The sequence below is a fragment of the Thunnus thynnus genome, chromosome 12 (genome assembly GCF_963924715.1).
Source record: "Thunnus thynnus chromosome 12, fThuThy2.1, whole genome shotgun sequence".
Taxonomy (NCBI): domain Eukaryota; kingdom Metazoa; phylum Chordata; class Actinopteri; order Scombriformes; family Scombridae; genus Thunnus; species Thunnus thynnus.
Window position 1 is genome coordinate 10724881 of NC_089528.1, and position 24507 is coordinate 10749387.

Sequence of the window (24507 nt, forward strand, 5' to 3'; positions counted from 1 at the left end):
GAGAAGCAGAGGGATTTGGAGGAATATATAATCTGTTTGTTAGTAGATGGTGGCGCAAATTGTGCGTGATTATCCTTGACAACAGAATTACAGTACAACATTGCAAAGCAGAACGTCAAAGTTGTGATTTGTGCCTGAACATAAAAAAGTCTTGAATGTACATGTTATATACTTTATATAATACCTGTGGATATGAGTGTTTGAGCTCTAGAGCCTGTCTGTATCCGCTCTCAATGGCTGCCACTTCCCCCAAAGCCCACAGCCTCCTCCTGCCTGACGACACCTCCACCAAACCTGCAACACTGGACTGGGACTGGTTCAGCTAGAGAGAGGGAAAAGAGAAATGGTGATACTTGTTGTGACATGTCATACAAATAAAACTCTCCAATTGTTCTCATACCACACAAGATTAATTCATCTCAAGGTTGTTGCTGCACAACAGACAAACATAAGCAGGCAAAAATAGACGATTAAGATCATTGTTCAGCCTGCTGCTAATTTTTCAGAACCCACCTGAGACCTGACATTGAGCTGAGAGGGCAGGTAGACCATCATCTTGGGGATATTCTGGACCACCTTCACCATCAGGTCCTTGCTGGTCAAAAGAACCTCTGTCACTTAAAGTATGTGTGTGATTTACAGGAGAAATGGTTGTATATGTATATTTTCAGATTTTCAGAAGTGTGTTGTGCGTGTGAGTGTGTACCTGTGAGGCAGATGGTGTCCCTGGATGATGAGGGCTAGTGAGGAGCTGAGTTCAGGGTTCACAGCCATTGAGCACCTAAGCTGTGACCCAGCAAGTCTTCCCCAGGCCTCCACCTACATCAACAGTACAGAGCTGCTCAGCAGAGAAAAACAAATCACATATCCAGAAGCCAAGCATAATCTACTCTGCCTCAACTCCTGCTGAGCTTGGCCTGAGCCGCACTCTCTGAATCCAGTTTCTAAGAATTTGAGTTGGAGACGTTGAAGGCGCTGTGAGAATGTGAGTGTGTGCTATTCTTACTTGCAAGGCAGGGCTCGTTTGACCCTGTACAGTGTGTTTAAGTGTAACTCTGGCCTCCTTGGACCCTGCATGCGTGCCCCAGCCCCCGATGTCCCCCATCACTCGGACCCTCCAGTCCTCACAGTGAATGTCTACTGAGGCGCTCCGCAGAGGACCTGCAGAGAGGATCAGAGCACTGATGTATAAGATTAAAGCAATAATATGAGACACCCTCATATCATCATCATGAAAGTAAAGAAATTTGTGTTTTTGCAACAATGTCTGCACTTTAAAACTAAACTGAAAAATCTATTTGAATTAGTGAAAAGGAAACCAATCTTTAAAAACACTGATCAGAATCAGTTGTGCTGAAAATGTCTCCAAGTGATTGATAAGGTCAACTTGTGACATCTGCTGGCCAACTCCAGTTATTGCATTTATAACCTCACAATGAAACAGAAAGAGAAAATACAGTGTAAACCAACTCACCACTGTCATCTTTAAAATTTTGTTTATGCATTGACACAAAAACAGTAACACATGTTACATGTCAGAATATATATGATGACTATTCTTGGTTTGGTTTCATAGTTAAAGTATCTGTTTGCTACTGTTCTGTTTAGTTGTGTGACCGATGTGTGACAAAGAGTGCTGTTATAATTAAGTTATGATGTTTGCAATTACTTATAATTGCTTGATAATAACGGGGAATAATTAGCTTTAAGTAGCCACATGAAAAGTAATAAAAGTGTCTGATGTACAACTAATCTAACCTGAAAAAAACTCTCTCTGGCTCTTTGACAATGTGCATTTTTTCATCTGCAAATGTCTCTAATACTCAAATGACCTACAAGTGTGGCAAGGATTCCAAGAAAGATCTTTTCTTAGAGTCAACTATGCTGCATGACACATGAATAGAAAAATAAAATCAGACCTGAAACAGGATTAAGATGACAGTGCTAGTCAAATTAAATTCAAACTTCTGTTATATGGTGCCAAAAAAAACAAACAGATAAAAACAATGTCCTGTATGATTCAGGCCTTGAATTATACAGAATTATTCATTGTCTTGTTTAGCTTTAAAAGACAATGAGAAACAACCGCATATATTTAAGCATCTCAAACTTCAGAAAATAACATTAACAGTCGACTACAGAACATAAATATTAAACCAAGCTGTTAATACAATCTGACCTTTGAACTGAGCGGTCAAAGCAGTGTCCAGACTGAACTGCGTCCCTGTCTGATTGGAAGTCAGGGGAGAGTAGGAGAGAAGCCCAGCCAGACGTCCACCAGCCACGCTGACATTCAAGCCAGAGACGAGCAGCTTGTGTCCGTCCACAGTGAGCTGAACTCTGGACTGGAGCTGAGAAAACGCCCCCTGGATGGAACATAAGGCCTTCGAAAAAATAAAATCAAAAGATTGTTGCTACCCTCATGAATACCACAGAATATGTTTTGAGACAGAGGCAGCTACTGTATCTCACCAGTTCAATGAATCGTTAATGTAAAGAACATTTATATTTGATAGTTATATGGATTTTTTAATACCTCGACATTAAGTGGCACTCCTCTGTCCTGTAGCCAGGACCAGCTGTGCCACATGGTTCCTGTTATCTCTTTGGTCATGGGAAAACATTTCATCTTCAGTATCAGTCCCGCCTGCTGATCTCCAAACTGGGATTGTAAAGTCAAATTCTTCCCTTCAGCAGAACCGAGCTCCACCTGCCCACACAGTCACTATGACATTAACTATCTGAGACTCTTGAATGCATACTGACAAGTTAACTGATTATCAGTCAATCAACAATCAGTTCTTCATAGGTGATTGGTTGAATCGGCTGCATGTTTTTTAACTTCTAACCTGGATGCTGTTGTTTCCAGGGACTCCCAGTTTCTTCAGGTAGTTCAGCGTGTGTCTGAAATTACTCTTCACTCTGACCGTCTCAGACGTCTTTTCCACTGTCATCTCTTGGCTTAACTGTAGTATTCAGAATATTTTGGGGTTATGCAAACATAATTTATTTTTCCTGGACATTATAAACTCTAAATTGGCCACATTTCAAATATCCCAAATCAATCATCCAACCTTTTGATTTCCTGCACTGCTGCGTAACAGGTAATAGTGCGATCGATTGCCATGATAACCGGAATTCATTGTTATTGCAGCATTTGCAGTGAGACCCAGCTTCCTCAACAGGGGCAGTGTGTGGTTAAGATAAAGTGATGCCTCATTTTTATCCTAAAAAAAACAAAAGCACAAAATCATAAAACATGGCTTCACACCCCTTGATCTCTGAAAACAGAAAAGCTACATTTTTGTGTTATATGTGTCATATTACAATTATTGCAAATTATTGCATTTTAATTGGGAAAAAGTAAAACATTTAAATGTGAATGAATGTAAAATCTAATGTTTATGGTCTTTCCACACCTTAGTTTTCTTAAGAGCCACTAGAGCCTGTAACTCTGTATTGTCTATTGCCATGGAGACATGAGATTCAGCAATGGTTTGGGAGACAACCAAGGATCCAGAGGCCTGTATCCTGTCTGGACTACCCCACTCCTAAAAAACACAAATAGCTTGTGAAAATGTGACGCTTTGACAGTTTGACAGGCAGCAACTAACTAGTCTGTTATCAAATACTCTGTGTAATGAAATAAATGCTTTATCTATGTACAGTATGTACTTTACCTGAATCACTGTGCAGTTATTGAAGTACACCAGTGACCCCTGCAGGCCTGGATGTGACATCACAGCTCCAATGGCTCTGACGGCACATTCGCCCATCTGAATGAGCGCTTCAGTGTCATAGCGTTGTTTTCCAGCTCTGCTTGTCACCCTCAGTCTGCTGCGTTCAGGTAAACTTCTGAGAGCAGGAAGGTTGTGATTGAGCTCACCCTCCAGACTCAACTCCGGCCAGGCCCTTGCATTCAGCCTCAGGAAGCCCCTTTTGCCCCCCAGACTGGTGTCCACCATGGCTGCCCAGATACCCTGAGCCTCCTGCTGCACTGATCCATTCAAATGGGCCTGAGAAGGAAAAATATAAACTACTGGTGTTTTCACATATCTGTAATTATAGCATCTCCAGGAGGCTGGACAGTGTTATACTCAAAGTAAAAATGGAGGCGCTGAAAAGATTTGCAGACTGGATAAGTTAGAAACAGTTTGATTTAGGTATAAAGTTAGAAAGGTTTCTTTGTGTACTTTGTAAGGGATGCGTTGGGTCAGGTATGGATTTGATGATGTTCAGGTCACCCCAAACCCATTGCCTTCTAATATGATGCTCTAAAGATGCATCATCCTTCGAGATTTCATCAAAATAACCCTAGTAGTGTATGAGACATTCTATTAAGAGTTAAAAGCTCTTCTGTTATGGCCTTTTCTCACAGTAGACATTTTAACTTGTCATTGCAGGAAAAGCACAGGTGTAACGAATAACATTAAAAAGGGCTCAGTTTCAGTGGGCGTTCCAGTATGCAGTCTGAATTAATGACATGTCAACAAGTCTGCATGGAAAAGGGTCTGTTATAGTGCCTAATGAAACAAGGATAGCTTGTAAAGGCATATTTTTTTAATCTTTGCTGCAAATTCCATTTTATTCATGTATAATGAAAATGACCTCATCAAACCACAATGCAAAACTGCCAAATTATTCATGTGAAGTCCTTTCAAAAAGAGACACAACCTGATGCAACTTTCAGCTACATCACTGATTTAGTTTAGTAAAGCTGTACCTGTAACATCGGGCACTTCGACTCCAGAGCCCAGAGCCACTTTGTCCTTCCTTTGGCCTCTATGACTCTGTTGGCTCTAATGTGACATGTCCCTGCTTTGATTAACAGAGCACCAGCCTCCTCAGAGCCTCCGGGACCAGTGGCCTCTACGGTGATCGTCTGGGGCAAACCTCGGCTCCTCAGCCCAGGGAAGGTGTGTGTGAGGGTCCCAGAGAGATGTGGAGACCTGCAGGACTGACCTAGCCCCAGAGTGAGGTTCTGGTTGTCTGCCCTCAGAAAAGAGGTCACAGTCAGCAGGCAGGGGTCGACTGACAGGAGGCCCCGAAGGACCAGGGACACTGGGAGGACTGTTCCCTATGGAAGAAATATATATGTGTCAATTATATGTGTCATCAGTGTTAAGATACTCAGACTGTTTCCTTGTAATTAACTAGTAAGTCACATTCTCATTCGTCAAGCATATCAACACAGTTAACATCACATGCCTTTATGCACACGTACTGTATACAACACATATTTTTGATATCCTCTCAATAGCACTTTAGTTTATTCAGCACACTTTATTTTATTTTCTCTTGATGTTTGCATGTTTTTTTCCTCCTTTCTTTTCTTCCTTTTCTCTCATGGTTTTCTTATCATAAACCTTTATGTCTTACCTTTTTATGTCACACTTGTGTCACATTTAAAGAAAAAGAAAAAAGAGAGTTCTATCAACAATACAAAATGACATGAAAACAGTTTTTCCTGTTTTTTTATTTATGTAATGGTTGCAGCAAAGCTAACTCTACCCTGACTGATGATATCACATCACAGACTTTGAGGTAGTCTGATGCAAATAAACATTTAGAAGAGTTCGGCTCTCTGGGTCACTTGCCGTCGTGTTACCAAACCAATGGGGGTGCTATTGATCTAGCCAGGAAGGTGTTTCATCTACTATATGGTGTCGTTCTGCTCTGCTGCTAGTGCCAAATGAGCTGTAGCTTGACCTGATGGCTGAAAAAAGTATTTCAAAGTAGGTTGTGTTAACATGAACAGGGGTGATTCATGTAGGAAATCCCACTCTTTGTAACTGTGATAAAAGAAATGACAATGTATTGCCACAGTTAGAGGTAATAGCAATATTTACAACATAAACATATTAGTTTATTCAGGTTTCCATATGCTTTGAAAACTGATTGGCTTCCTTACCTGTAGAGCGGGACAGTAGTTGGTCACATTTACAGCGTAAGAAGACTGGTTCCTCTCTGTTTCTGTTTCTGAAGACGTAGTTTTTCCCCTAAAATAACAGCGTCCCAGCTCCAAGCCGACCTCCACCTCAGGCACATGTGCAGCTGAGACATTAAGGATCAGCGCTCCATTGGTAGGAAATCCCACCGTCTGTATTGCCTCTATAGAGTGCTGGACTGATGCTTTCAGACTAAGACTGGGGTGACAAGCTAGGGACAACGTAAGGTTGACTTTCTGTTCATCCTCAGCCTGGAGAACAGCACTGAGATTTGTGGAGCAGCCAGAATGGATGATGGAGACATTGACTGAGGATTGTGGGGGCTGGAGAGACTGTAGAGGGAAAATGAAAAAAGGAAAATTAGAACAAGAACTAACCTTCACTCCTTCAGCTTAATACAGTATTGACTTGTTATTTATACTCTAATGGAAAGAGAAGAGTCATCTCCAATGTGAAGATGTCTCTTTTGCTTTCCTTTCGCTGGGAAACAAGTTTTCTGACACTTTTTCTTGTTTCCTGTCTAACCTTCAAAAAGACACACCGCTGATGGACAAAAACATTCCAGCTCATCATCTTGCCCGCTCCTCTCCTTTGTTGATTTGCCAGGAGAAGCACGGAGCACACGTCACTTTCCACCTCAACTTGTGCTTGACTAGCTGTGGACAACATGCTAACAGTGACCGCCCCTGGTACACCAGTAGTGGCCAGGTTTTGCTGAAGTGTGACCCTGAAGGAGGTGAAGGGCTCCCAGGTAGCAGTGACGTCTAGCTGAGCAGAGTGGGTGTTGAAAGAGACCTGAGCACTTCCAGAGAGGGAGGTGTCATGGAGCTGACCTGAACCTTGGAGGTCCACTCTGTTTGGGATGATGGAGGCAACAGAGGCCCAGTGGTGCTGGAGAGTCCAGCCCACTTCTGCCTTATGGTTCTTTAGTAGTACAGACAAGAGGCAGTGGAGGGAGTCCTGCTGGTTTTCTAAACCCAGAGATCCTCTGAGTCCATCTTTTCCAGCCTTTCCATGTACTGTTAGAGAGGTTTTATGTGGCAAGCCCCCCTCAACTCTCCTGACCTGCTCCCAAACCAGCCTCCCCACCCCGTTACACCGGACAGACACCAACAAAGTGGAGCTGACTGAGTCCCATGCCACACTGACATCTGCCCAGATGTGACACCAGCTTTCCAACCTCATCCGACCAGTCATCTCAGCCTTGTTTGTAATACTGCGGCTCCCGTACTCAAGTAACCCATGCCAGCCATACAGCCCAGCCCTCTCCACCCTCAGTGCCACATTCAAGTCCATTCTCCATGGGCCAACCACCAAGCCAATCCCCAGGGCCCACCTCTGAGGCCCAGGCCGGAGCAGGAGCCTGAGACCAGATTTAGTGGGCACGCCCAGAAATGTCAGCAGTAGTGCAGAAGAATGAGTGAGGTTTGCTCTGAGCTCCTTCTGACCATTAGGACTGAAACAGCCTTTAGCTTGAGCACTGAGGCTAAAGTGAGTGAGCGACAGGCCATAGCAGAGCCTGTTGTGTGGTCTATAGGAGCGAAAGGCTCGTACCTCCACAGGGCGGCCTGCCATATTTCCATAGCACTGGGCTGTGAGCCGGTCTGCGGTGGCGTCCCCCGTGCAGTTCATCTGTGAAAACAAAACCCCCTGTTGGCAGAGTTTGTTTTTCAAAGGAAAAACTGAAGAAGGAGATGGAAGACTTTCAGAGGAATACTGAACTTTAAACCAGGCGCATAAAATCTTGTGGTACACCAACATGCTAATCTGAGCCCTGATTATGAAACAAGATTACAGCATGATTATCAAAGATGGTGAAACAGTATTTCTGTTTTATTCCAAATGCTTCATTTGATACTTCGGATCATGGTGTACTTTAGGAGATGTGGAAAAGTGAGTTGACTTCTTCAACTGGTTCAGATCCTACATGCAGGGTAAAAATATGATTTAATTTGAGGACGTACAGTAACAAGAAAAAAGTTAAGGTGTGAAATCCTACACGGGTCAATCCTCGGCCCCTTTTTATTCAATGTATACATTCCTCTATGTGGACTTTATGTAAAAAAGCAATTATCACTGTTATGCTGATGACACAACTTTACAGATTTAGAATGATTTACTGAAAAAGTTCTACAAGTAAAGATAATAAAGATAAAGGCTAAGTAAAGATACATTGACTAAATTCATATTTTAAGTGGTAATAGTCTTAGGCAGGAACATGATATAAAGTATGCACAATTTACCAGTAAAGAGGCAGGTATGAGCCCCTGGAGCAACTTCATCTGTTGCCATAGAGACACTACCAATATAGCGGTGGTGTTTTTTGATCCAACAGCAAACAGGATGTCAGCTATTCTCTCATCTTCCATGTGAAGGACCAGTCCTGCGTCCAGCCCCTCTGTATCTAACTAACAGAGGGAATAAACACATAAAAATACAAAAAATAAACATGAGAATCCATAAATGATATTGAGATTCCTAATAAAATAGAAAGTTGCTGTGGATAGAAAAAAACAGTCATGATAGTGCAGTACCTGGTAATGTGCTTTGGCTTGTACGGAGCTTGATATGCCTCTTTTCAGCAGGGCTTTGACTTGGTGCTGCAGCCTTGAGAGGAACTCCCATCGTGGAATGAGCGGGTCTGTCCTGCCTCTGTTAAACTCAGCTTTTAAATGTTCAGGTCCAGCCTGCAGCTCTGCTAGGACTGACAGTCGACCACCGTCCTGGAACCACCTCAGCTGGGCACTACTGCTGACAGGTACGCCTAATGGAGTGACACAGATATGAGATACTGTGACCTTTAGTAGCAAGCTTACATCTAGCAAGCATCCGACAGAAGGAAAATAAAAGAGATAAAGAGACTAATATGGAGAGACAATTTGATGAAAATGTTAGAGTTTAAGTTTATTACACCTAAATGAAGTGTAAATATTACCTGTGTCATTGAGCAGGTTGAAAGAGTGAGACAGTTGGGTGTAGACCTCACCCCTCCCTTCAACCCCCATTTGGCGGCTCACATTCACACACAAATTCTCCGCCCCCAACCAAACACACAGCCAGTCACGGGTCACGTGTGATTTCTTTCCCATCATGCTGTCGTCATCCTCTCTGCCCAGAGACTCTCCAGGATCCTCCTGATGCCTCAGCTCCACACTGTACAGTGTCTCCATCACTCTAACTCTTAACTGTCCTGCATCACACACACAGACACAGACACAGACACAGACACCAATGAAATGTCATCTGAAGCCAATTCATTCAAGATTTTTAGCAAGTCATACAAAAAAAAGACATTATAAATGACTGTTTCCCAGTATCCTGAACTCACATTGTTTGCTTATGATGTTGGTTGTTTCAGTTGTAAAATAAATTATGTGAATCAACAATTATTAGTATAATTATAGTGTAATTAACATTTCTACATGAACCTCTACCTTCGATGAGTGTGTCAGACTGTCCCAGCGCCCCATCTAATCCCAGGGCTGAAGGCAGAAAAGCGAGGTTGGTCACAGAGTGCCTCAAGTCCCCTGACACAGCCAGCTGGAGACCCCTGATGTCTTTTAGAGACCCTTTCACCTGGGCCAGCAGAGCCTCATGTCCTTGTGTATAGGAGCCATGTAGAGACATACTGGAGGAGCAGAAGCCAAGCAAAAAACAGAAATGTAAGTATGAGTTCACATTTGTTACTGTATTGCTGATAAATACAAAATCATAAATTTGACGGTGGTACAAACCTGTCTGAGGACATGTTGGCAGCCATGTTTACATACATGTCAGTGACCGCAGGCAGTAAACTCTGGGATAAATTTAGCCTCAGTCCCATGGCTCTGTCTCCATGCTGGAGGGAGTGAGACATCTGGGCGTCCAGCATCACCCTGTCCTTACCATCAGCCCTCACACGTACTGAGGTGCTCCCTATGCCAGACCCTGTAGAAATGTCTGCAGTGGCTTTTGCCTGAAAAACAGCAACATGACAAGATAGCTTAGATGCTTAAATAAAGACAGCGTTATTATTTTCAACGTTATCCATCACCTGAATTTCTTGTAAGACAAAAAATAAAACACATTTTTGGGGAATTTTTCTATTTTATGAACATTGAATGAAATAATTTGTTAAAAGACCAAAGCAGCCCACCTCTAGTGTTTTGGGAATCTTTGATTTGAAGGGGTGACTGAGAGATGAATACAGGCCGACTCTGCCTTTTGTTCCATTGAGCTGTACTGAAAGCTAAAATGAAAAACACCTTGTTACCAAACATTTATCAGAAACGCAGCTTGTAAAACAAGCAATAATTAAAATGCACAGTTGGTTTTACTCACTTGACACTCCTGTCGCTCTATTCTCAGTTTCCCTCTGGCCACATAGTCAAAGTCCATGCTGTTTCTGGGTTTCCAACATACATCACCTTCCACTATAGCAGAGGAGGGGAGCTGCAGCTGTAACAGCAATAACAGTTGAACTGGTCACAAGTTTGGCCTTTTCTACTGTAAACTATACTGTACACTGTTGGAGGACTTATACTCTACTGACTGCAAATACCACACACAAAACAGTACTTTACACAGTTTAGTTATATCAATGAAACATTGTTTTCCAGGGCACAGAGACTGGTTTACCTGGAGCTGATGGGTGAGGTTGGCTTTAACTTTTATTGCTTGGTGACTTGAGTGCAAAGGGTTCAACTGAACTTGTCCAAAGAAAGTCAGCCGCTCCTTGCTACCGACCCGTAACTTCCCATATATGTCTTTCTGGGTCTGTAGAAAAGTGTACCAATATACTATTTTTTACATGAATGAATGAATTTTCTTTTGAGTATCCACTTAAATAATTATGGTGGATAAGTTGGATAACAATTATGAAAAATTCAGATCAACACATCATTTTGATGACTGTGGCATTACATGACATGGCAAATTCTGTCATATTTCATATAAATTTCTTTGCAAATTTGACGTTTAGAATCATTTGCAACTTTAAGACAATGACTAGAATTGTGAGTCTAAAAAAATGTAAAAAGTGTCTGCAGAACTAAGGATATTCATTTTTATTTTGTTTTCATTCATTTTTGCTGTCAAATTAAATCTAATCTCTCTTTTAGTTCGTGTTGTCAGTGAGGAAAACTGTTTACCTGGTTGCTGGATATGGTCACACAGATTTCTGAGTCTGACGGAATAGTGTCAGAGCTGAAAAAATGAATCAGTGCAGAGCAAACCTAAATATGAGAGAAGTAATACACAAAACATGAAAATTACTTAATACAGTAATCAACAGCTCCTTCGCTTTCTCTTCAAGTGTTACAATTTAACTCTCAACTTACAAAAGGGCTCGGTGGTTGGTAGCCGAGGGTGAGGGTATGAATGACCTCTTTGTTGCCGTGGAAACCAGCTCTAGACTCCAGGATGTAGAGGCCTTTGAGGAGGTCGACAGTGAAAGTCTCCCTGAGGAGGAGACTCTGAGGAAAAGTCTGAAAAGGCTGTCTGTGCGAGATGATGTCGCTTTTAAAGTCAGCAACATTGTTGTCAAAATCATCACAAAATACACCGACAGATTAAAGACGAGTGAATCACACTGGGTAACAGACCTGAGTTGGAGCATTGCTGTTTTCTGATACATCTTCTTGTCCTTCCTCAGCTCCTCGACTGTTCCCTCAAACTCCAGCTCTGTTGGCTGACTCTTGGGCTCTGACATGCTCATCTTCACTATCACTTGCCTCTTTTTCAAATTCTTAGTTGAAAGCCAGGAAAAATTAAAACATAAGAACATAGACAAACAATTTAATTCTATAATATGCTGAAAGTGTTTAATATAACACACCCATTCCACAGATGCAGCCCAGTGTCACCACCCACCTTGTCCACGATGTTCAGGGCAGCTGTGAGGCTGACATTGTGCTTGCCGTAGCTGGAGGCCATCTGCAGGGTGTGGCTGAATTTCGAGGCCTCCAGAGAGACGTCTCCTCTCAGCGGAGCAGTCCACAAGGAGCTCAAGGAGCAGGAGGCCTTCATGTTTCGCTTCCCCACCGTGCCCCACCCTCCTGCCTGGAGATGGAAGGAGGAGTTGGTGGGACAGAGGGCATGCGCATATAGAAAAGTATTTCACTAAGCCAAAAACTAAATTGTGATACTCTGAACTTTTAGATGCCTCTTCTCTCCTTACTTGGAGGTAGGTGGCAGCTGGTGTGTAGAGCTCCAGACGGGCCTCCCTTTCCCTGCCTCTGTCCCTGTAGAAAGCCTCCAGGATGAGGTTACGGATGGTCAGCCACTTGCTGGCTGTCAACTCTGACGTGAGCTGCAGTGTGTGGCGCTGGTGCTGGCTCAGCTTGTGAGTGGTGTGGATGTACAGCCACGGTGTGTCCATGTTAAACATGCCTGAGCCAAAAGATATAATGCTGGTCAGAGTCTTATTACAGGTGTAAACTCACGCAGCAAATTTTAAAATCACATATTAGGCATGAAAAATCTTTTTTACCTTCCCATTTCTTCTGCAAGGCATTCTTCGGAGGGCTTTTCCAGTGTAACCCAGCCACAAGTGGCATCAAGTTGTTGTAGTTGATTTTGAGGTGAGTGCTGCTCTCAGATCCGAGCTGTCTCAGGTGGGAGTGCAGGAGCTGGGTGCGGTAGTTTAAATTTTTCTCTGGAACCTGAAGACTGAACTGGAATCACATGAGAGAGGAAAAGATGATGTAAGAATAACAGGAGTAATTTAAGCCATAGATGACAGATCAAACTATATCTGTGTGTGTTTACCTCCAGTGTGTAGCTGGTGTGATTTTCTGTGGACTGGTTTTTGAAAGACTGGCTCAGAAGGAGTGTGCGTTTGTTGTTCAGCTCATCCCAGTGTTTGCCGTAGCTCATGTCCAGGGATGATTTAATGTGACTGGGGCTTTCCTCATGCCTGAGGTGGATCTGAGAAGGACACAATGAAAAGAGAAACCACAGACCTTTCAATCACAGTAATAGTTACCAGTTTCAGTATGGAAAGGAGAAGCACAAGCATACAAAAAATACATAAATTAAGGGTGTAAATGAGGTTATCTATGAAATCAAATATCTGTGTCATACTGTGGGCTCGTGTCTGCAGTTACCTTGTGGTTGATGGGAGCAGCGTTGGAGCAGTAGAACTCATGATCGACTCTCATGATGTAGGTGAGGTTTGCGTCCCTCTCACTACGCAGTCTCTGAGATGTGTGGCACTCCTGACGCAGGTGCCGGGCATCACCTGCACAGGGATCAAAGGTCAAGTGAATCTGATGATGGTGAAATATTTATTGACTACATATTCTTCCTGAGGGTGGGGAAGGAAAAATCTGGAGGAATAGAAAATGAACTGGTGAACTGTTCCTTTGAGGAAAAGGCTGCTCACAGGGTTTTGTTGTTTTCAGGTGATTCAGGAGTTCACTCATATGGGCAGCACCTTAAACGGTGGTGTGCAATCAGTCACTGACCTCCCAGACCATATTTGAGCCGGAGCGCGGAGCTCCACAGTGAGCCCTTCTGCTCCATCAGTCCCAGCATTCTGCTGCCGACTACACCAGGTAAGAGGAGCTCCACCTCCACAGAGTACTGCCTGCTGCTGCCGTCCCGTCTGCGCTCCAGGGCCACTGAAGACAAATATTACTTATCTGTCTTTTGCCAAATGCAACATCAACAACCTAAATGCTAAAAGCTGGTGTGGGAGATTATGAATACAGCTAAATTACAAGTAAAAGTGCAAAGTTGAGTGTAAAACTAGTTTATAGATGATAAATTCGTATTAATTGGTCGTGTCAGTTGAATACCTGAGATTGATGCAGTTTCTCTAAATACATTCTTTACAGTGGCAGAGAAGCTGGTCTTCCTGCCCAGTCCACGGGTAACATTAGCAGAGAGGATCATGGGATGTCCATCTGCAGCCATTTTGGCTTCAAAGTGGTACCGTGTCCTCTGCTCTGACATGAGAGTCTGTGTGTCAACCAAACCCTATAATGGACAAAATAATTAACATCTTTTAGGGCTGGTGAATTATTTTAATATCAAAATGATGAGAACAGGAATATAACAGTACTTGCCATGATGTAATAAAGAGCGCTATCAATCAAGAGCTCCAGTTTTCCTGTCTTTATATTCCTCTCTTGTTCAAATTGTCCTGAAAAAATGACACATTTTCAGCATTAGTCGCTAACACAAGTTGGGATCTTACTCATTGTTTTCTTCTTGGACAAACCTTGTATGAGGATGGTTTTCAGAGGATGTGTGATCCTCAGCAGCAGTCTGTGAGGGTTGAAGGCCAGGTCAAGAGACATGTCCCTGGGGATGGAGGACTGAGGGGTGGCCAGGAGGAGGTGGATGGAGGCCTCTCTGGGAAGCCAGGTGCCTCTCTGAAACACAGGTGTGACATTGTGAAACTAGAGAACACACACACAGGTCTATCATCATGCTCTTTTAAGCACTTGAAGACCATTTAGATTATATTATGGTCATGAAGATCTCACACAGATGCCTCTCAGTGCAAAGAGAGAATAGATATTAATGGAGACTCAACAATTCTTGTACCTGTGGGAGCAGTGAGTAGGCAGCCTCCAGCAGGTAGTAATGGAGGCCTCTGTCCAGCTTCAGCAGCCTGAGGGAGAGGTGGACGGGTCCAGAGGGGGGAAGTGAAATACCAACAGCAGCAAACGGGTAAGAGGCATTGGAGCACAGCTGCCAGCCAACCATCTTGGACCCTGCGAGGTGACACGGATCATCTGTGTCAATGTTTTATAATGAATGACCATTGTAGTCACACACACACATACACACACCACTGGACCAACAACACCTACCAAAAGATGTCATCCAAGTGTGGACTAGAAATAATAGCAACCAATATCAGCTACTAATAATGCAACAAAACAAATAAAGTGGTTCAGTTCCCTTTTGGAAAGATAGGACACGAGCGAAATAGTGCTGTAATTTGGCTAAACTGAACAATTACAGCTACTCAGACAGATACAAAGTGAGATGCAAGCCTAAAAATTTATATGACAGCAATATTCAAATAATCAACAGCGCAGACATAGACTTAGTATTAATGCAGATCAAGATTGATCGAGACTCAGATATACTACGGCTGTAAAAGGCTGATTATTGTTTATACAATTTTTTTTAAAAATGGGTCAATAGTCAGTAACAATTGACCAATAATCTCTGTGTACATAGATGAGATACACAGGGTATGAAAGCTTACAGGTCTTTGGGGTGCAGGTGGTCTTCTGGATTCGACTCTTTGGCCCTTTTATCTCCTCTCTGTGGTCACCACTGAGTTGAAATACTCGGGAGCTGGTGAACAGAAAGATTACACACTTTTAAACAATACTTCACAAAACTGCAACACTGTAAACACCTATTTTGTTTTTTTCTTCATAGCTCCAATTTTTTGTAATGCAGTTGATAGACCTACATGATGTAGTAAACAGTCTGAAACACACAAAAACACTGTCCACCTTCACATTTTAGGTTTTTGCCCATGTAATATACTGCAGTAAGTAGAGGATTTTGACTAAATGAAGTGACACTGATCCATAAGAATTTCTAAACATACATGTTCACTAATACAGATGATTTATTTACGGATGCTTTGCGATGATGTAATCAGTTAAAATGCCCACACTTACTCAAAAGACATGATGTCCATGACATCCTCTGGGGTGTTAAGTGTGACCCTGAGATCCTGTCCCTCCTGCAGCTGAATGCTGCCATCCAGGCTGGTGGAGCTCCTCAACTCAGAGATCCAGTCCACTGCAGCCTGACCCAGGGCGCCATCCACCCCCATCCTGGCTGACAGGCCCACATAGGCACTGAGAACACAGAGACTAGTTACTCTCTACTGTCACAGCAACAAGGACGGACACAGTTTGTAATCAAATGTTGTAGCTGCTGTTAAGCTGAGTTATATGGATGTACTTAGGTTTGATGTATCCAGTGAGGGAGAAGTGAGAAGTGTCCCTGTAGTTGGCGTTGCCCTTCAGACGCAGTGAAAGGAGGGACGTCATGTTGATGCCCAGTTTGATGGGCAAACCAGACAGAGACGGCAAAACTAGCTCCTCTGTCATCAGCACAGCCCTGTGGTTCAACTGCACCTCATGACCCTGGAAGACAAAGAGGGAGGAGGGGAGAGTGAGAGGAAAAAACAAGTGTGTGTTAGAAAGAGAGAGGAGGGTAAACAGAGAGAGGAAACAGTCAGACAGAGTTTAGAGACTGTGACAACAGACTACAGGACAACCACTGTGATACCTTGAGCAGTTTGACAGCCAGTCCTGCCGCACTCAGGGACAGCTGGTTGATTTGATTGTAGAGATCTTCACAGGTAAACACACTGAGCTCATTCCCAAACACCTTCACCCCAACCCAACACTTTGGCATGTTCTCCTCCATTTTCCTCCTCCCAAACAACTGGAAAAGACAAAGCAAAAACATGTGGTGGAAACTGATTATTAATCAATGAAACTACCTTCTTTTATTGCAAAACTTAAATTTTTTAACATAAACAGAAATCTTGTCATTAAATGCATTCAAAATACTTACTTGCAATAGATACTTAATTATGCAAAACAATCCAAAATGTCCTCTTATGTTAACCTTATCTGTCATAAGTTAAAAATTAAACTCCGCTCTTCATTTATCTATTGGATTATCCCACATTACTACCTCCAGCACATTTCCAGGGTTTTAAAACTGGACATTTTTTACTCTTATCAGATTTTTAAAAACCTTCTTTAGTTCAGATTTTATTTTAATTTTATTTTATATCTTAGAAATGATCTTTCTTATTATTTTTATTGTCAAAGCACTCTGTGTTTGTCCTTGCTCTCTTTAAAAGTAAAAGTAAAATGCTGGCTATACATGCATTTACTTTAAGTATATCAGTATTTTACAAATACACTGAGCATAATTTAAGAGTATTGATCTTAAGCCTAAAAGCTAAAATGCAATATAAATGGCTACTAGTCCATTGCTAACACCCCCAACCTGCCCCACAACAGAACTGGTCTTTGTCTGGTCTTATCCCACATGACCAAGCTCAAACCTGCTGCCCTGTCAGTACACAACAGACACTCCTATGATAAGACAGCAGCCTAATAGAGCTCACTGGCGGTCTCACCATGGCCCTGGCCTGGTCCAGATAACTGTTGGTGGTGGATAAACATGTTTCTTTTTCTCCTCTACGGCTGTCATCTGTTTTTCTTCTTGTCCTCTTTGTCTCTTTGGACTGTGCATGTTTTTGACTTTGAGCAGTGGAGTCTGCATCAGAATTGGGGGTCTGGTGACCAAAAATGCTCTTCAGAAGTGGTTCAGCATTTTCAATGTGAAGATCCACCTATAAATTGGGAATCAAAGAATATGTATTGAACGTGTCTGTAGTTTTTTTAAGAGGACATAGGAATAAAAACCAAATGGATATCAAACTCACTTCCAGAAGGTTGTGGGCTCTACCATGAAAATACGCCGTCAGGTTGGCAGAGGCAGATCTCGGTAGAAATGATTTGGGGGAAAAAACCAAAGATGTTTCCACATTTGTAGTTCCCATGCCTGACACAATCAAAAAATCAGGAAAAGAAACAGGGCTGTAAGCTGCTTTCAGTATACACACTGTACCTTTAAATGCACCACCATCATCATCATCATCACCTCTATTGTATGTAATTACAGCAGCAGTACTACAAATGGTCTATTTGACTGTAATTATGGACATTTATATTAATTATTATTAGCTTGAAAGCGCAGCCATCATTACCTGAGGCAACAGTGTAGTCTGAATAAGAGGAGTATTTCAAAAATTCAGCTTCAAAGTCTCTGCTGATAATGTCATCAGGCAGTGACTCAATTAAAGCCTGTTTCATGGGGTCCTCGCTCCTCAAGACATTAGTCAGGTGACTCCACACATATGAGCCCACTAGAGAAACAAAACAAAATCAAACAGAACAAGGATAACATTTAAAAAGGGTCTAAAAATGATCTGTCCTTTTCTCAAGAAACTCTATCCATCCATACATTTTCAAGCTGATTCAAGAAATTATACATTTAAAAATGGGGTTTTAAACAAACTCGGCTCCCAAAAACACACAGGATGTACACAAAATAATAATGAAATCAGTTAGCAGCAATTGTCAGTTCTAAAAAAAGATCATTCAGCACTTTGATATGTGAGTTTTAGAGTGAAACAAGACAACAAATAAAGCTCCAAATAGGTAAAATAATTTGTGTGTAAACTGCAGGTGCATTGGTCAAAGATAGTTTGCAGACAGACAAACTTCATTGATAAAAAACAGCATTCTGAAGTTGAAGCTAACCAACAAAAATGTGACAGTTACATAATGTATATGGGGGGTTTTGTCTACCCACTGTAGTCCTCTCATTGCCACTGCTGAACATTTTCACTAGAAGGAGCTAATTTGGGCAATCCTTCTACAAAACCAGAGCATCTCCTACAACACAGCGGTTTGAATCAGACCTTGGCTGGAGCTCTCGCTCCTCAGAGTCGTCTTCACCACTTCGAACACGTCCTGGTCAGGGCAGTGCATGAGCTGCTGGTATGCAGCGATTCTGACCTCCGGATCCTCCTGGGAGGAGCGGTACAGCTGCAACAGCACAGACCTCTAAAGGGAAGGAAACTGCTGTCAGTCACTGATGTCAGGCTCCTGCTCACCTTCTCACCTCTTCACCTCCACCTTAACTCATCATGAATCAATTATCACTTCATTCAGATATTTAGCTTTTTTACATATAAAATGTACTAATGTCTATTTTTCCCCACAAATCAAACAAAAAATGCATTATTTACTTGCCGCTAACCAAAGTTTATTTCACTCTTCATTCTTTCAACTCACATTAGCTGAGCAGGGAAAACGTCTGAAGGCCTGAACGGCAGCGAGTCTCAGCTCCAGTGCAGCTGAGTGTCCAAGCACACAGCGGTTCAGCAGAGGAATGAAGGATGAAGCAGACAGACCAGTGTTTCCCACTGATTTCAGAGCATAAACAAGCTGTCGGACAACAACATAAATGCATATTAGGATTTTTTTATGTGAAATTGTTCCAAAACATCCGCGATTTAGAAAAGTATATTATCACTGACTCTACATTTACTGTACCTCTCTCACTTGAGTGGGTTCCTCTCCTTCGCAGCCATCCCTCAGGGTTTCTTCTAACATCTGTATGAAGGTCTGTACTTGAGGAAGGTCGCTGCAGGATGTTGGGGACCTCTGGCAGAGTTGATAGACCAGAGATGATCCAGTCAACAGAGCCTTGGACCGCAGCTCTGGATCTTCCACTAAAGCCTAACACAAATAGCAGAGTTACGTACTACGTTTTCTTTCACAAAAACTAGAGGGAATGATTATCTTATCATACAGATCTCTGCAAGAGATCTTTGCCAACATCAATTTCATTAATATATCTATGTCATGAGTAAAAACAGGATGTAGTTTTGATGAGAAATTTCAAGTTATCATTCGTGTCAAAGCACCACAGCGATTCCTACATTGATGGAGTTGATGATTTGTGGTGATGGATGAGGGATGAGGGATATGGTGGTGAGGAAAGAGTGAGCCTGCTCTTCCTCCAACTCTTTGTTCTTCATTAGGCCGGTCAGTAGTATGATGCAGTTTTCAGATCCGCAGGCTGGTAATGCATCCAACAAAGGCTGCCTGTCAAAACAGTTAATAATCATCAGCATCAACCTCTGCTGTCAGTATGTATAATGGGGGGATTATTATGTCGTTAAGATCAATATGAAGCCTTCAAATGTGGGAAACCTGTCAATGTTCATTGTATTCTATGGCAGAGCTCAAATACTGTATTTAGTATGAACCTCTCTCTCTCACAGTTTATAGTTGACCTCTCAAACACAAGTGTGACTAATAACTTGATATGAATAGTATGGCATTTTGGGAAATATGCTTATTCCCTTTCTTGTCGATAGTTAGATGAGTAGATTCATACAACTCTCATGTCTGTACGCTACATATGACACTATAGCCAGGAGACGATTACTTTAACTTAGCATAAAGACTGGAAACAGGGGGAAACAGTTAGCCTGGCTTTGTCTGAAGGTAACAAAATCTGCCTACCATCACCTCTAAAGCTTATTAGTTACACCTGTGTTTGACAGGTCAAAATGTTCACTATGATAAAGGTGTATTTGCTGGATTCTGTGGTAAACAATGCTTAAAGGACTGAGGAGGGGACATAGTCCTGCTCTGTTGGGTCATCTGTCTCAGTCTGATTAAGTTGACTACTATCTTACACAGACCACCCTTTGTTTACTTGTTGCTTTAGCCAGAGGCTGTGTATTTTTCTCATTTTAACCCATAAACAAGAGTTCCTTCAGCTTTAATCCAATTTAATGGTAGCAAAGCAAAGTATATTTTATTAATTATAGCACAGAGTGTTTAACTGTGTAATTGAAACAGTTGGAGACAGATTGAGATACCATGAAGGACAAGCCCAAAAATATTCTAATGTAAAATACTGTGGAGCGCACGCCGCTGCAGAGGAAACACTGACCAGTCATTGCGGCACTTGAAAGAGGCTTCTTGCCACAGCGTCTCGAGTTGTGAGAGAGTCAGATCTCTGAGCTGGAAAGCCAGTTGAAGGAACTGTTGTGATACCTAGGAGTGGATAAAGCACAAACACACAGATTGCCAATGAACTCCTACAGAGCTGTGAACATACTTTCTCATCCCTTAAATCATCTGATCCCCACATAGTAATTATATCACAGAGTGTGTCAGGTTCTAGGTCTGACGGTTCCTTTTAAACACATCCTGCATAAACAGTCTCTGATGAAGGTTGCCAGATTAGGTTTGACTGAACTCCTTTGTGAGAGACACATTAAAATAATTGGCTCATACACAGCAAAGCCTCAGGGGAAGTCAAGCCACAACTTACAAATACAAACAAGCCAACAGTGGTCTGGCGGAGAACGGGCTACTTAAAAGTGAATCATATTCATTGCTGAAACTTGGGACTGGGGGCTTTAACTTTGCAGCACCTTCAGTGTAGGACAGTTAAACTGAAACATACATTGAGTGCTTCTTACAGATAATACAGGTAAAAGCTGAGTGGAACCTGTTGCATTTGAGGCCTACCAGTTGTGGGTCTGAGGTGAGGCTACATAACATCCTGACAGTTTGACTGGCTTGCTGAGGTGTCGACAGTTTGGCTTTTCCTGGCCGTGCCGGCCCCTCCTCCTCCTCAAACTTCAGGTCCGTTAGTACACCGAGAACTAAGGAATCTGCAGGAGAAATAAGGGAAACAAACATAAAGGAATCCGCTGTAATTATCATATGATACAGTGCAAAATTGCTCCCTCCTCACCTGCTTCTGAAGGTGTCCCTGGCTGGGCTCTGAGCAGCAGCAGGGTAGACACAGTTTGGGTCTTCACCAGCCCTGCAGTCCTGGACCACGTTGCCATGGAAACAACTTCAGTACAGTTGACCTCTTCCATAACTGTAGAGCCATGGCGCTGAACACAGTGTAGCTCCGACTGCACCGACTGGAGACAAAGACAGAAGAGAAACCAACCTCCTATCATAAAGCATGAATCAACCATTTGACTGATGTTATCTTAGTTTTTGCTGACAGTTTTGATGGCAATTGATGTTATCACTGCTTTTTTACTTCTTTTTTTCTAACTGAGATACCAGAGAAATAAAAAGGGAATCCAGCACCATTAAACCACATTTCAATACATTTTTAAACAAGGAAGACATAGGGGTAAACTCACTGTATCATCAGTTAGAGCTACTGAATGGGGCCAGAAGTTTGCCAGCCTGGACTGCTGGCACTGTTTTAGATCCCTGGTTTTCAGCAGCACAGGTCCTCGTCTCTCATACCTGCTGGTGCACGTCCCGTACACATCTGTCTGAGGAAGAGGCATTAAAGCAAAGTCAGATAATCATATCATCTGAATGCACTATATAATGGCATGACAGTGTTAATGACAGTTATTGTTAGTAGCAGAAGTAAAGGCGGTACCAGTCAGACTAGGGAAGTGGCTGCTGTTGCCTTTACTGTTGTTTTTCTGCCTAAACTTGTACAAAAGCTCTTCATGTTGTAGACTGTTGTAATTTGAATGTGTATTATAGGGAACATCAACCCTAACCTCCTTTTCTAATTCCTGTTTGGAGGCCGTGCGGGAGGTCTGGAGCATGCTCAGAAGGGCCCTTTTAATGTTGAGGGCCCACACCTGCTCCCCCTCCTGGAGACAGAGGGCCGTGACCTTTCCACCCTGGAGGGAGAACTTGAGGCGTGTTCTCTCCAGTGACTCCCTGGGAAACAAAAACACCAGATGAGCCCCCCGAGACCCGAGAACGCAGACAAGTCAAGCATCTGAACAGAGTATCACATTCATAGGAAAAACAGTTGTAGCATTCCAAAATGATCTGGGCTAAATGTTTGTTTTGAGCGCTGTACACAGAGAGAAGACACATATGCAAAATAAGCAAGCATTCATTAATTTACTATTCACTGTGAAAACACACCAAACTGTATGAAATCTACTGTATATTACCTCAAGCTTTTTAAGCGCTGCACTGAATGTTCCTTCTGAGGAGAAAGCCGCTTTATCTGTGGATTCCTAATCTGTTCGGCAAAGATGTGCAGGAAACAAAAACATTAATTATCATATTATAATCTATGCACTACTTCGTATTGAATGCTTTTTCTCTTTCAAAAAGAATTTCATGAAAGCTGACCTGCATCATGAGATGACACTTGGAAACTACGTCAATATCAACCACACAGTCCAAAGCCAGTCCATTCCTGCCAGCGTTGGAGCCATGTAGCGTTGTGGTAATTGTTGTGCTATACCTGTAAGTGTACCTCACCCCTCTCTGATAGGACAAGTCAGAGGTAGGAAACTCTACAGACATGAAAAAATGAGAAGAAGAAGATTCAAATAAAAATGTGTTTCAGTGAGGCAGTTATTGTGATGTAGTAATTTGCTGTTTTGCATCATTATTAAAGTGTTTCTCAGTAAGCATCCATCAAATTTGATGTTGCACAATAAGTAACAAACTGAATTCTCACCAGCACAACTTGAATCACAGAGATTAGGCTCCGTCTGAAAGCAATCACCTACTGCAAAGAAAGTCAAGTCAAAAAATCTCACAGATAATGACAAAAAAAGAACAACTTTTCTCAAAGAAAGCCTGTTATACTTTCATACTGAACACCAGCAGTCATGGATGTCATCTTGACTCTTAGCAAGTCTTTCACTTTTCTTTCAATGACAAATGAAATGACACACAAAGAATGAATAGTACTCACAACAAAAGCCATAAAACTCACCATGTAGCAGGAGAAAAATGAATGTAACATGTAGACAATTAAGCAAGGACATAGCTATAGCAACCCCAAGTCACTGCAGGTCTGTCTGGCTCCGAGCTTCCACATGTAAGCGAGATGAAAACCAAGCACTGTTCACAGCCACTGAATGACCACGCTTGTATGGGGGCTTCCACAGTGACCCATACTGCTCACAGCAACCAATCAGGAAATACCTTCCAAGCTGGAGCTACAAACATCCACTGAGCCAATCACTTGACACAACACCGGCCCCCACCAAAAAATTAGGTTTCCTTAAACCTCCCCCATTAACTTGGACTAACATTAGACACAAGCCACATATGGACAGAATATTCAGTTTAGTGTACTGGCATCATATTGTATGATGTGAGACAGTTATCTGACAGGTTCTCTGCAGATATGGCCTGGGTATCTCATTAAGGGGTGGACAAAATAGCAAGAACACCTTACAATATAAAATAATGAAACAGCATACAAAACAGAGCCTGTAATAAGTATTTGTGTTATTGTACCCTTCCTTTTACATTATATATTTGCTTGGAGATTATTTGAGGATACACACATATATACACACTTTCAATATGACCATAATCGATAAGCCACACAACCAGCGTGGGCTTTAATCTATTGAAAGCTGGTTCATAAACTTCTTTGAGAAGGAGCGACCACACTTGAGGGGTATGTGCAAAGAGAAGAGAGACATCTAGTGTCTGTGTCTTGGATAGAAACAGTTGACAAAGTAATGATTAAAGGGGGGCAATGATGGCCATTTATAGAACTATATTGGCCCAAATTGCAAAAAGAAAAGCCCTCCACCACTCAGCCACGTTCAGCTTGAAACTGGGCCGAGACTAAATTACCCAACACGCCTTTCATCCCCATCTCCTTCCCCCATCATTACCCAAGCTGCCTGCCACCTACTTTCCACGATGCACCCGCCGCCGCGGTCCACGCCCGTGCTGCGACGTCAGTCACTGCGTGCTGCGAGTTCAGGTTACATTCAAAGCACACGAAAAACATGGTATTTGAGAACTTTATTTGAAAAAACCCGTTAACCCCCTTTCACCCCACTTCTCAAATCATGAAATAATGGTAGCAGTGAAGCTTTTTTTAAAAAACATTAAATATGCCAAATGTGTTTTGACATGATAAAATATAAAACAACTATGCGTGTAATTTAGGTGTCATATAATAGAAGAAAACGTCTAGGTGCTAGATTGTACATTTGTGTTTG

At 42.3% G+C, this 24507-nt stretch overlaps 2 protein-coding genes across 2 annotated transcripts in view; both read right to left on the minus strand.

The window, feature by feature from the left end:
* The window catches only part of LOC137193910 (uncharacterized), a 27659-nt gene extending 13757 nt beyond the window's left edge, over window positions 1-13902 (minus strand). The window contains exons 1-31 of the mRNA XM_067605358.1: window positions 13727-13902; window positions 13394-13549; window positions 13034-13167; window positions 12696-12854; window positions 12418-12601; window positions 12106-12317; window positions 11799-11987; window positions 11531-11673; window positions 11267-11426; window positions 11078-11161; window positions 10566-10703; window positions 10269-10385; window positions 10084-10176; window positions 9683-9903; window positions 9383-9576; window positions 8884-9138; window positions 8483-8712; window positions 8192-8356; window positions 7503-7580; window positions 5912-6280; window positions 4724-5077; window positions 3681-4016; window positions 3420-3551; window positions 3075-3227; window positions 2850-2966; window positions 2537-2710; window positions 2180-2384; window positions 1007-1161; window positions 707-819; window positions 514-595; window positions 185-322 (exon numbers count right to left, since the gene is read on the minus strand). Of these exons, the coding sequence (XP_067461459.1) occupies window positions 185-322; window positions 514-595; window positions 707-819; window positions 1007-1161; window positions 2180-2384; window positions 2537-2710; window positions 2850-2966; window positions 3075-3227; window positions 3420-3551; window positions 3681-4016; window positions 4724-5077; window positions 5912-6280; window positions 7503-7580; window positions 8192-8356; window positions 8483-8712; window positions 8884-9138; window positions 9383-9576; window positions 9683-9903; window positions 10084-10176; window positions 10269-10385; window positions 10566-10703; window positions 11078-11161; window positions 11267-11426; window positions 11531-11673; window positions 11799-11987; window positions 12106-12317; window positions 12418-12601; window positions 12696-12854; window positions 13034-13167; window positions 13394-13549; window positions 13727-13883 (5397 nt within the window). The 5' untranslated portion in view covers window positions 13884-13902. The remainder of the gene's footprint in view (window positions 1-184; window positions 323-513; window positions 596-706; window positions 820-1006; window positions 1162-2179; window positions 2385-2536; window positions 2711-2849; window positions 2967-3074; window positions 3228-3419; window positions 3552-3680; window positions 4017-4723; window positions 5078-5911; window positions 6281-7502; window positions 7581-8191; window positions 8357-8482; window positions 8713-8883; window positions 9139-9382; window positions 9577-9682; window positions 9904-10083; window positions 10177-10268; window positions 10386-10565; window positions 10704-11077; window positions 11162-11266; window positions 11427-11530; window positions 11674-11798; window positions 11988-12105; window positions 12318-12417; window positions 12602-12695; window positions 12855-13033; window positions 13168-13393; window positions 13550-13726) is intronic.
* Window positions 13897-24335, minus strand: LOC137193496 (apolipophorins-like). Its single transcript, XM_067604712.1, has 23 exons — window positions 22995-24335; window positions 22661-22827; window positions 22477-22547; window positions 22069-22234; window positions 21691-21828; window positions 21282-21459; window positions 21053-21198; window positions 20469-20572; window positions 19444-19609; window positions 19055-19240; window positions 18794-18946; window positions 18418-18562; window positions 17701-17859; window positions 17377-17495; window positions 17068-17283; window positions 16200-16358; window positions 15870-16054; window positions 15581-15763; window positions 15154-15245; window positions 14481-14650; window positions 14152-14305; window positions 13993-14073; window positions 13897-13907 (listed from the first exon to the last, which is right to left on the minus strand). Exons 2-23 carry the CDS (start codon window positions 22667-22669, stop codon window positions 13897-13899), a joined length of 2991 nt encoding a protein of 996 aa, XP_067460813.1. The 5' UTR covers window positions 22670-22827; window positions 22995-24335.
* Window positions 24336-24507: the final 172 nt, after the last annotated feature.